This window comes from Carcharhinus amblyrhynchos, chromosome 2 (assembly GCF_965287045.1).
Source record: "Carcharhinus amblyrhynchos chromosome 2, sCarAmb.v2.hapA, whole genome shotgun sequence".
Lineage (NCBI taxonomy): Eukaryota > Metazoa > Chordata > Chondrichthyes > Carcharhiniformes > Carcharhinidae > Carcharhinus > Carcharhinus amblyrhynchos.
In genome coordinates, this window is record NC_137325.1 from 10,539,576 (window position 1) to 10,552,484 (window position 12,909).

The 12,909-nt window shown below is 45.4% G+C and overlaps 1 protein-coding gene across 1 annotated transcript in view; it reads left to right on the forward strand.

Annotated features, from left to right (window-relative positions):
* LOC145352263 (coagulation factor XIII A chain-like) overlaps positions 1-12,909 on the forward strand; it is a 106,163-nt gene that overhangs the window by 35,628 nt on the left and 57,626 nt on the right. Inside the window, exon 3 of the mRNA XM_080202007.1 lies at positions 9,783-9,971. Coding sequence (XP_080058133.1) covers positions 9,783-9,971 — 189 coding nt within the window. The remainder of the gene's footprint in view (positions 1-9,782; positions 9,972-12,909) is intronic.

Here is a 12,909-nt window from a genome sequence, read left to right on the forward strand (position 1 = left end):
AATTTGAGTGCACTTTGCTCTTGTCTGTCGAAAACAGGGTAACAGAAACTCCGAAGCTATCTTTTTGCTGAGAGTGAGGTTTTTAAATTCAGTCATAGCTAATTCACAGGATTTAAAATCATTCATGAGTTCTTGCAAACTGTGCCCAGCATACCTTCTATCTTTTACTCTCGCTCTATGCTTCTCAAATCCTTCTCCCGCCACAAGATTCACCAGGATGTTGCCTGGCACGGAGGAGCTATGAGGAGAGGTTGGAGAACCTTGGTTTGTTCTCACTGGAACGAGGTTGAGGGGCCAACCTGATAGAAGTCTACAAGATTATGAGGGGCATGGACAGACTGGATAGTCAGAAGCTTTCTCCCAGGGTGGAAGAGTCAATTACTAGGGGGCATATGTTAAAGGTGCGAGGGGCAAGGTTTAAAGGAGATGTACGAGGCAAGTTTTTTACACAGAGGGGGGTGGGTGCCTGGAGGTAGTGGAAGAAGATGCAATAGTGACTTTTAAGGGGTGTCTTGACAAATACATGAATAGGCTGGGAATAGAGAGATATGATCCCCGGAAGGGTAGATGGTTTAGTTCAATCGGGCAGCATGGCCGGTACAGGCTTGGAGGGCCGAAGGGCCTGTTCCTGTGCTGTAGTTTTCTTTGTTCTTTGTTTTTTGTTCAAACTTCAATCTAACTCTTTTAAACTCTCTAACAATGATGACTGTAACATTACATTCTGCACTCTTTCTTTTCTTACTCTATGAATGGTATGCTTTGTATAGTGTGCAAGAAGCAATACTTTTCACTGTATACTAATACATGTGACAATAATAAATCAAATCAAATCAAAGAAATCAGTCATATGAAAAGCATTTTTCAAATTACATTCCTGTACGTTTATTTACCCCCCACTTTATTCAATAAGATGAGGGGTTAATACAACATTTACCATTCTGACCGTCCAATGTCAGCATCAAACGCTTCCAAGGTCGCTGAAGAATGGTAGATGCACAGTCAAGTTGCCTCTGCTTTGAGCCACCACCCTGTTTCTACTCCAACCGAGGAATAGAACCCAGTGTGAGCCTTTTATAATTCTTAAACTCAGTGGAACATTTTGCCTTGCGCTCTACAAGTTGAAAATTAATCACCAGCTGCTCCCACATTGAAACTTATCATTGCTGATATTCTAACTGTGAACACTGCCAGATTTAACATTCTTGATTTTGATTTGATTTGATTTATTATTGTCACATGTATTTACAGTGAAAAGTATTGTTTCTTGTGCGCTATACAGACAAAGCATGCCGTTCATAGAGAAGGAAACGAGAGAGTGCAGAATGTAGTGTTACAGTCATAGCGAGAGTGGAGAGAAAGATCAACTTAATGCAAGGTAGGTCCATTCAAAAGACTGATGGCAGCAGGGAAGAAGCTGTTCTTGAGTCGGTTGGTACATGACCTCAGACTTTTGTATCTTTTTCCTGACAGAAGAAGGTGGAAGAGAGAATATCTGGGTTGCATGGGGTCCTTAATTATGCTGGCTGCTTTGCTCAGACAGCAGCAAGCGTAGGCAGAGTCAACGGATGGGAGTCTGGTTTGCGTGATGGATTGGGCTACATTCACAACCTTTTTGTAGTTTCTTGTGGTCTTGGGCAGAGCAGGAGCCCATACCAAGTTGTGATACAACCAGAAAGAATGCTTTCTATGGTGCATCTGTAAAAGTTGGTGAGAGTCGTAGCTGACATGCCAGATTTCCTTGGTCTTCTGAGAAAGTAGAGGCATTGGTGGGCTTTCTTAACTATAGTGTTGGCATGGGGGAACGAGGACAGGTTGTTGGTGACCTGGAAACCTAAAAACTTTGTCCCTGTTGATGCAGACAGAGTCATGTTCTCCTTTCCGTTTCCTGAAGTCGATGACAATCTCCTATATTTTGTTGACATTGAGGGAGAGATGATTGTTGCCGCACCAGTTCACCAGATTCTCTATCTCATTCCTATACTTTGTCCCGTCATTGTTTGAGATCCAAGCCAATACGGTCTTTTAAGACTGGCAGGAGGATTTCCTGGTGGTGGGGGTAGCCCTAAAATAATTGGGTCGAGGCCTTGGGCATGGAGAGGTAGTGGCACCTCTATCAGAAGCCCCCTTCTAACTACAGTTCGCCCCACCCAAGATCCAGTGGCCATTTGACCTCACTCCACCCCTAGCTTCTCCCCCAGAATCGCCTTATGCATTTAAACCTCTGCACGAACTCTCATAAACTCTCTAACAATGCTCAAATTCAACTTTTGAGTGGACTTACCTCGCATTAAGTTGATCTTTCTCTACACCCTAGCTCTAACTGTAACACTACATTCTGCACTCTCTCCTTTTCTTCTCTATGAATGGTATGTTTTGTCCGTGCAGCGCGCAAGAAACAACACTTTTCACTGTATGTTAATACATATGACAATAATAAATCAAATCAAATCACTAGCCACTCTCCCAGGTCTTCCCTCTCATGAGACCCTAAAGACTCGCCTTTCCCTACTCTCCTGGGATCCAGCCTCCATGCGCTTCCTCTTCTGTCCATTGCGGCTCAGGGCGCTACAGGGACTAGAGACGTAGCCAATCAGATTGACCAGCAGCTCTGTAAGGCGGGACTCCTCTCAAGCAAGGGCTGAGAGTCCCACTCAGTGGGGGCAAGAGTTGGGGGGGTGGGGTGCAATCTCGTTCTGGGGTAGGCAGTGTCAGTGGGGAGGGTCAATTGCTGGGGGGCAGACAGTGTCAATGGGGAGTAGGGGGGCAGGTATTCCCTGCCAATTCTTTGGATGGTGGGGCAGGAAACCTCCCTATCTAAAATCTCCTGGTCTCATGTTTAAATGAGAGAGATCGAAAGTGCACGGGACAGAAATGCATTAAAGTGTGCAATATGCACAATATGGAGCGGCATAGTGGCACTGCGGTTAGCACTGCTGCCTCACAGCCCCAGGGACCTGAGTTTGATTCTGGCCATGGGTCACTGTCTGTGTAGAGTTTGCATGTTCTCCCCGTGTCTGTCTGGGTTTCGTCTGGGTGCTCCTGTTTCCTCTCACATTCTTAATGACGTGCTGGCTAGGTACATTTACCTAAACAGGTACCAGAGTGTGGTGACTAGAGAGTAACTTCATTGCAGTGTTAACGTAAGCCTTACTTGTGACTAATAAATAAACTTTAACTTTATAGATAGAGTTCATAGAATCCCACAGTGCAGAAGAGGCCATTCAGCCCATCGAGTCTGCACCGGCCACAATCCCACTCAGGCCCTATCCCTGTGACCCCATCAATTTACCCTAGCTAATCGCCCTGACACTAAGGGGCAATTTAGCATAGTCAATCAGCCTAACCTGCACATCTTTAGAATGTGGGAGAAAACTGGAGCACCTGGCGGAAACCCACGCAGACATGGGGAGAATGTGCAGATTCCGCACAGACAGTGACCCAAGGCTGGAATTGAACCCGGGTCCCTGGAGTTGTGTGGCAGCAATGCTAATCACTGTGCCACCATGCCGCTTTCCAGGTAATGTTAGGAGTGTTGGAATTACTAAATGAGAAAAGTACCGAGGCCCATTGATTGTGGCCAGGCTGGTAGCTCCATAATAATGCAGTTGTTGACTAACCTATTAACTAGTCTGCAACAGAGGCAGACTTCATATTGCTGGAGGGGAGCCTCGCTCACTGAAAGCACACACAGCCAGCTCGCGATTGGCAATGAGCAGTAAAATCAAAATTACCCGAGTGCCCAGTGTGTTTTCAGGGCAATCAGCCATTGCCAACTTGTTCCCAGCTACATCCAGAACCCCAACACAAAGGTAACCACAGGTGCATGCGACTGATCAAAGCTGCTTGAAGACCCCACTTTGTCTGAAATCAGCAGAACTTTTGAAACTGGTAAGTATTTACCGAAATAAGAACAGGAAATGCTGGATAAGTTCTGTGGGTCTGGCAGCATCTGTGAGGAGAGAAACACAGATATGGTTTCGAGTTTGCATGACCCTTCTACCGAACTGAAAAGGGGATAGAATTGTAATAAATGTAGGATACTGTGGATGCTGGAATCGGAAACAAAAATGCTGGAAAATCTCAGCAGGTCTGACGGCATCTGTGGGGAGAGAATAGAGCCAACGTTTCGAGTCTAGATGACCCTTCGTCAGAGAAATCTGATGAATCGTATACTTGGAAAGGAGCTGGGACAGAATGGAAAGTCAGTGATAGGTTGAAGCTAAATCACAGAATCCCTACAGTGCAGAAGGGAGTCATTCGGCCCATCGAGCCTGCACTGACAACAATCCCACCCAGACCCCATCCCTGACACCCTATATATTTAGCCTGCTAATCCCTCTAACCTAGGCATCCCGGGACACTAAGAGGCAATTTAGCATGGCCAATGAATAACCCGCAGTGTGGGCGGAAACCAGAGCACCCAGAGGAAACCCACGCAGACACAGAGAGAACGTGCAGACTCCACACAGACAATGACCCAAGCCAGGAATCGAACCCAGGTCCCTGGTGCAGTGAGGCAGCAGTGCTAACCGCTGTGCCACTGCGCCGCCCCACTGTTAAAGAGAGATTGACAAAGGTGTCATAAACCTGAGTCAACGAGGCCGTTAAGGGTGCCAAAGAAAGGTTAGCAGGATGTGTTAATCAGAGGACAGAGACAAGTGCTTAATCGGAGCAACACTGAACAACAAGGAACAGTAGCTCTGTGTGGGGAGGGGTGGGGTTCTGCTGGGACAGGCCGAACAATAGAAAATGAAAGGGGAGATCAAGGTGGAGGGGAGAGTTCATAATGTGAAGAAGTTGAACTCAGTGATGAGTCCAGATGCTGGAACATAACTAATCGGAAGATGGGGTCCTGTTTGTTCCTCCAGCTTGCCTGGGGCTTCATGGAGCATTGCAGCAGGCTGAGGTAGGACCCATGGGCATGAGAGAAAGATGTTGAATTGAAATGGCAAACAATGAGGAAGTTGGGGTCATGCTTGTGGACTGAGTGAAGGTGTCCCACCCAGTCTGATTTTAGTCCCCCCAGTGTAGTGGAGAGCGTATTGGGAGCAGCGAATACAGTGGATCAAATTGAAGGAGGTGCAAGTGAAATGCCTCTTCACCTGAAAGGAATGTTTGGGCCTTCTGCTGAAGTATTTACTGAACAGCCTATAAAAGCTAGTGTGCTTAATATGTTAAAAGTGATGCCTTTATAGCTAACTCTTAAAGTCATAAAAATAGTACTGTAAAAATGAGACCATTTGGCCCAACAGGCCTGTGCTAGCACCTCTGAAGAGCAATCCATTTTATCCAACTCCCTGACTTTTTTCCCACATTGTTTTCTTTTAGTATTCATCCAACCAATTTCCTTTTGGAAGCTTTTGATTTGATTTATTATTGTCATATGTATTAATATACAGTGAAAAGTTATTGTTTCTTGTGCGCTATACAGGCAAAGCATACCATTCATAAAGAAGGAAAGAAGAAAGTGCAGAATGTAGTGTTAAGTCATAGCTAGGACGTAGAGAAAGATCAGCTTAATGTGAGGTAGCATCGAATCTACTCTGCTACTATCAAATTTACATCTATCACCTTACTGGGCATAGATTTCCAAACCCTAACCATTTGGTGTGCAGAGGAACCAAAAGAGAAAACACTGGAAAATCTCAGCAGGTCTGGCAGCATCTGTAAGGAGAGAAAAGAGCTGACATTTGGAATCCAGATGATCCTCTGTCAAAGCTAAAAAGTATAGAAAGTGGGAGACATTTATACTGAAGGGGGAGGGAAGGAATGATGAGTCATAGCCACAGAAACCAGGGGAAAAGACTGCTAATGGCTCTCCACAAAGAGAACAAAGGGTGTGAATGGCCAAACGGCACAGAAGCTGTAAACTGTGACAGGGTGAAGATGTTGGCCCCATCCTTCCTCCATCCCCCCAACATCTTCATCTGTCACAGCTTCCAGCTCTCTTCTCTCCTTACAGATGCTGCCAGACCTGCTGAGATTTTCCAGCGTATTCTCTTTTGGTTTCAGATTCCAGCATGCGCAGTAATTTGCTTTTATAAATGTTGCGCAGAGGAACTTTTTCACGTTACCTGTGGGCCTTATGGTAATACAATGCAGGAGGCTGCAAGGTGAGCTTGGATGGTTAAAGAGGTGGGATCGGCGATGAAGATCATACATTCATGGTTTCTTGGACAATGGCTTCCAGCCAGCAAGTGCAAAGTTGAAAGATTGTTCATAAGACTTTCAAGCATTTAAATTGATGTGCAATTTCCTATTTATCTGCAGTTGTCTATTATGGGTTTTCACATTTTGACTGTATCGAAAATCATTGTAAATAAAAGATTTTCTTTCAGAAAACCCCTGGAGGGTGTATAATGCTGTTAAGGTTGAGTTCTCTTTCCTGCCTGTTGTATGGAAATTGAGTTTTATTTTATTTCATCGTCACTTTTCACTGTATGCTCTTGCTGTGAAATACGTTTCCATCAAGTCGCGTAAGCAATGTGCCATTATTCCAAAATACTTCCCGCAGCCAGAATTCTTTTGGAGCAGATAATTCAAAGCCTAATTAATAATTGATGTGTAAAAGAAAACAAAGCTATTTTTGTTGATATATTCGAGATTTCACAACTGCACATTTTCAATAGTTGAGCAAACCATCTTATAGTTTATTACAGATGTTTTTATTTCCTCTCGTAAAGGGAAACTCAGTTTATTTGAGCCATATACTCTGAAGAAATAGAAAAGTGTAAAAATGTCTACGTTAAGCATTTTGCTGCTTAGCACTCTTTCAAGGGAAGGTGCTCATATCGACGTCTCTGCCATAATCATTTCCTCCCACAGTCCGAAAGACGTGCTGGTTAGATGCATTGTCTGTGCTAAATTCTCCCTCAGTGTATTCAAACAGGTGCCAGAGTGTGGCAACTAGGGAATTTTCACAGTAACTTAAGAACCTAAGAACTAGGAGCAGCAGTAGGCCATCTGGCCCCTCGAGCCTGCTCTGCCATTCAATAAGATCATGGCTGATATTTTCATGGACTCAACTCCACTTACCTGCCCCCTCACCATAACCCTTAATTCCTTTGCTGTTCAAAAATCTACCTATCCTTGCCTTAAAAACATTCAATGAGGTAGCCTCACTGGGCAGGGAATTCCACAGATTCACAACCCTTTGTGTGAAGAAGTTCCTCCTCAACTCAGTCCTAAATCTGCTTCCCCTTATGTTGAGGCTATGCCCCCTGGTTCTAGTTTCATCTGCCAGTGGAAACAACTTCCCTGCTTCTATCTTATCTATTCCCTTCATAACCTTATATGTTTCTGTAAGATCTCCCCTCATTCTTCTGAATTTCAATGAGTATAGGCCCAATCTACTCAGTCTCTCCTCATAAGCCAACCCTCTCAACTCCAGACTCAACCTAGTGAATCTCCTCTGCACCCCCGTCCAATGCCAGTATATCCTTTCTCAAGTAAGGAGACCAAAACTGTACACAGTACTCCAGGTGTGGTCTCACCAGCACCTTATACAGTTGCAAAAAAACTTGCTGTTTTTAAACTCCATCCTCTGACAACGAAGAATAAAATTCCATTTGCCTTAATTACCTGCTGCACCTGCATGCTAACTTGTGATTCTAATAAATAAACTTTAAAAGTCCTGGAATTCCCTCCCTAACAGGACTGTGGGTGTGCCTACACCTCAGGGATTGCAGTGATTCAAGAACATTGCCCATCACCACCTTCTCAAGAGCAACTAGGGATGTGCAATAAATACTGGTCTAGCCAGCGACGCCCACATCCCGTAAATTAATAAAGAAAAATTGTTAAGAATCATGATGTTATATCCCTAGAAAATCGAATGGGTTTTGTCCATGTTTCCGGTGCTGTACAGCCATTTAATCTCCCAGTATGGTAGACAGATAGTGCGCATCCATCTCTGGAGGGTACAGTATTGGTTCCAATGGCCTCAGGAACACATGTTGTGTTCTTTCAATAGGAAATTGTTTTAATTAGGGTTGAATGCTTCTTGCAGGACCTGTTCTCAATTTTCAGATACTTCACTCGTTTGCTGAATTCGCATAGCGCCATGACGAGTAGACAGGGAAGAGGGACCCCATCCTTATCCGAGTGTGGAGCTGGGAGGGGGTTCAGTGCTTCTCCCAATTTCACACTGAAGAAACATGGACTGCTCTTCCCAGGCTACCGGATCCCGATTCCACCCTTTTCACAGCCCTCTGAACCCTTTGCCACTCCATCAGAATTGGATACCGCCCTCCAAACCTGGCCATGAATTGCTTCATCCCCCCCGCAGCTTGAAGCCTCATTGCCAACTCAACAGAACAATGATTACCTGTCCCCAACCCCAGCTAGCAAATCTTCCCCCTCTGACTGCAACCCCCACATCCACTGTTCACACTATACTCCCTTCCCATCCATTGACTCTGTCCACACTTCTTGCTGCCTCAGGAAAGCAGCCAGCATTATCAAGGACCCCAGGTACCCTGGACATTCTCCCTTCCATCTTCTTCCATCAGGAAAAAGACACAAAAGTCTAAGGTCACGTGCCAACTGACTCCAAACAGCTTCTTCCCTGCTGCCATCAGACTTTTGAATGGACCTATCATATATTAAGATGATCTTTCTTGTCACCCTAGCTATAACTGCAACATTACATTCTGCATCCTCTCCTTCCCTTCTCCACTATGTACTCTATGAGTGGTATGTTGTGTCTGTATAGCGCACGAGAAACAACACTTTTCACTGTGTCTCAGTACGTTAAAGTTTAAAGCTAAAGATTATTTATTAGTGTCACAAGTAGGCTCACATTAACACTGCAATGAAGTTACAGTGAAAATCCCCTGGTCACCACACTCCGGCGCCTGTTCGGGTACACTGAGGGGGAATTTAGCACTGCCACTGCACCTAACCAGCACGTCTTTCGGACTGAGAGAGGAAACGAGAGCACCCGGGGGAACCCATGCAGACACGAGGGGAACATTCAGACTCATTTCAGACAATTGCCCAAGCTGGGAATCAAACCCAAGTCCCTGGCACTATGAGGCAGCAGTGCTAACCACTGTGCCATCCCACCACCTATGGATACACCTATGCCAGTTCCACATTCTAACCATTTTCTGGAAAAAAGAAGTTTCTCCTAAATTTTCAATTAGATTTACTGAAAGCAGTTTTTTTATTCATTCGTGGGACGTGGGCGTCGCTGGTTAACCACTGTGCCATTGTGCTGTCCTATGTGACAATAATAAATCAAATCAAATCAAATCCATGCCGTTTTTGCCCCTGCTTCCTCTTTCAGCTGAGGGCTTTCACCAGAGTCCACCATAGCCCAGTCTTCACCTTCAGAGGGCAAACTGACTCTCGACAGCTCGCACACACTTCATGGGAATGAGGCCTTGAACCCAATGTCGGGCGCACATCAACACTGAACGTTCAACAGCAAGGAAAGAACCCAGTGTTCCGCAAAAATGGGCATGCTCAAATTTACCTGTCATTGTATACATCTGCGGCAGGACTTTTTAAAAGGTTTGAAATGATCTAGTTGTGTGTGGCAAGTGCCTGACTCGTGCATTATTTTTGCGCCCACAATTGCACTGGCTTCTGAGAGAGTTGGTTTCAAAAGAGAACCATTCCGAGCTGTAAATAAGTCACACATTGTCGGTGGGCCTAGGCAGAAAAATGGTTCGGCACAGCCAGAAAGGCCTGTTTCCGTGCTGTAATGTTCTATGGTTCTATGAAAAAAAAATTCAACCGCCTGAGAAAGAGTTGACGTGTTTTCCTTTTCGTTAAAGATTTTCTGGAGGTATGGAACATTGAAATGCACTCAAATCCAGAAGGCGTTAATAGAAAACGGCATCACACGGAACTCTACGACAACGAACATCTAATTGTGAGACGTGGCCAGCCTTTCCAGATCACCATCACCTTCAACCGGGCTTACGACTCGGCGAAAGACAAGTTGTGGTTGGAGTTTTTGATTGGTGAGTAGTTAGAGTTAATCTGCGTCACGTATTATTGGAGCCCAGGACGTGCCTCCTGAGAAGGGTGGTGGTGAGGGCAATTTCCCTCGAGGTATTCAAAACTGATTTGGATTGCTATCAGAAAGAAGAGGACGTGTAAGCTTACGGGGATGATGATGTGAAGATGCCAGCGTTGGACTGAGATGGGCACAGTAAAAAGTCTCACAACACGAGGTTAAAGTCCAAAAGTTTTATTTAGAATCACGAGCTTTCGGAATGCTGCTTCTTCATCACCTCATGCACAAGTCAGGCACTTCTTACACCCGATGGAGGGGCAGCTCTCCAAAAGCTCATGATTCCAAATAAACCGATTGGACTTTAACCTGGTGTTGTGAGACATCTTATGGGGATAAGGCAAGGGAGTAGAATGCTCTTTGAAAGAGAGACAGTGCAGACTCAATGGGCTGAATGGCCTCCTTCTGCAATGAAGGAATTCTGTGATTTTTAAAGCATTGAGTGCAGATTCAGCAGCATTGGTGCAGGACTCCACTATGCTGTTATGCAGCACATCTGATGTTGGTGCCAGAGAGGCTGGATAACATTACATTTCCGAGTCTTCTCTGATCCCCAAGCGATGGGTGTCAGGGTTCACAGATGGGACTGTGCATCTGTTATTCTTTAAATCGCTCATAGCAAAACACAGGCTACACGTGGCTCTGAGCTGTAGCAATTCGACTGTTGAGCCTGAGGGAAGTACGGTCCTACTTAAGTTCATCTTCTTGATTTGTTGGTTTGTTTTGCCTTAGAGGTTTGGTCTGTTGTTAACGGTATTGTCTTACCGGTGAACACAGAGGCCCGGGCTCGAATCCAGCCTCGGGTGACTGTGTGGAGTTTGCACATTCTCCCCGCGTTTGCATGGGTTTCCTCTGGGTGCTCCGGTTTCCTCCCACTCTCCAAAGGTGTGCCGGTTAGTTGGATTGGCCATGCTAAATTGCTCCCTAGTGTTAGAGGGGGTTAGCAAGGTAAATACAAGAAGTTACGGGGATAGGGCCTGGCTGGGATTGTTATTGGTGCAGGGTTGGTGGTTAGGTGGATTAACCATGCCAAATGTGTGGGCCTGGGTAAGATTCTTTTGAAGAGTCTGTGCTGACTCGATGGGCCAAATGGCCTCCTTCTGCACTGTAGGAATTCTATGGTCTCCCTTCCTACGTTGGGGGTCTTTTGGACGTGACATTAAACTGAAATCCTGTCAACACATTTCATGGATTCCGACACATTTCACGGAGGTAGCTGTCCATAGCGGTCACATAGATATTGGTGTGAAAGGTGCCTGAAATCTGATGTGTGCGAATAAGACTTGATAAGAGCAAGTCTGCACTTTGTGAATTCATTCGGATAGCCAGGGTACTGCTTTGGAGAGATATGGTTCCCCTTTGGATGTGGTCCCAGGATACCTCTGAGGCGGCCAGCTGCTCTTTTGGAGAGGCAAGGTATCCTGTGGAAGAGGTAATGTGTCTTTTGGCAGTGGTCAGGTGCCCTTTGGGTTCTAAAATTAGGCATGAATGTGCGTATAACATGCATAAACTCATTGGAACTGTCAAAAGCAACAGTCAAAACTGTAGCTGAATTGTCAAAGGGAAGTGTCAAGCTGTTAAGGCATTTAAAACCCCTGTTCTTTATTGTAAAAATTGTCTGGAGTGTTAAAAAATCGACTGATTGGTATTTCACTGTCTGTTGCCATACTCCTTGGAGATACCATTACTGGATCAGTGATGTAAGACTGATTTCACAACAGTCCATTATCAAAGTAAAGTGCATGCCATCTGTGTCCTCCGCATCATTCTGAGGTTCCCTGGCCCAACTCCTAATATAGCCTCCTGCCCCGGAACTAAATCTGACTTCATGGGTGTAATTCTTTCGATCCCACCAAACTTGACCCCCTACTGTGGGTTGCCCTGTGATAGCACGGGTGAAGAATATAAATCACCATCAACTGCTGCAGGACTGGAAGATCCCACTGATGGCCAAAAGCGAGCCGCCATGGGAAAACCCACTCTGGGGCAGCTGGAGAATTCCGTCAGACGTTTTTTCAGAAGCCAGGTTTTCGGAGACAGGAATCCTCCCCACCCCGCACGCCTGATAAACAGGCAAACATTGAGGCCTACTTTTTGAACTGGTAGGCGAGACTAGCATCCGAGGGCACAGCCTCAGAGTAAAGGGACAACCCTATAAAACCGAGATGAGGAGGAATTTCTTCAGCCGGCGGTTAGTGAATCTATGGAATTCATTGCTACAGAAAACTGTGGGTCATTGAGTGTATTTAAGACAGAGATAGTTGGATTCTCGATTGGTAAGGGGATCAAAGGTTACGGGGAAAAGGCAGGAAAAGGGGGTTGAGAAACTTATCAGCCGTGATGGAATGGCGGAGCAGAGTCAATGGGCCGAATGCCCTAATTCTGCTCCTACATCATATGGAAAGTATTTCCAGCCTCCCATCCATTGACTCTGTCAACACTTCCCGCTGCCTCAGCAAAGCAGCCAGCATAATTAAGGACCCCACGCACCCCGGACATTCTCTCTTCTTCCATTGGGAAAAAGATACAAAAGTCTGAGGTCACATACCAACTGGCGCAAGAACAGCTTCTTCCCTGCTGCTGTCAGACTTTTGAATGGACCTACCTTGCATTAAGTTGATCTTCCTCTATACCCTAGCTATGACCATAACACTACATTGTGCACTCTCTCGCTCCCTTCTCTATGAACGGCATGTTTTGTCTGTATGCCGCACAAGGAACAATACTTTTCACTGTATGTTAACATATGTGGCATAATAAATCAAATCACATCAGAATCATTGGCCGCACAGTACCTTGATTGGAATACCCTGAAGTGTGCTGTATTAATGCAAGTTCTTGGCTGTTTTGTATGTTAGTGAGGAGAACAAAACGTTATGGGACTG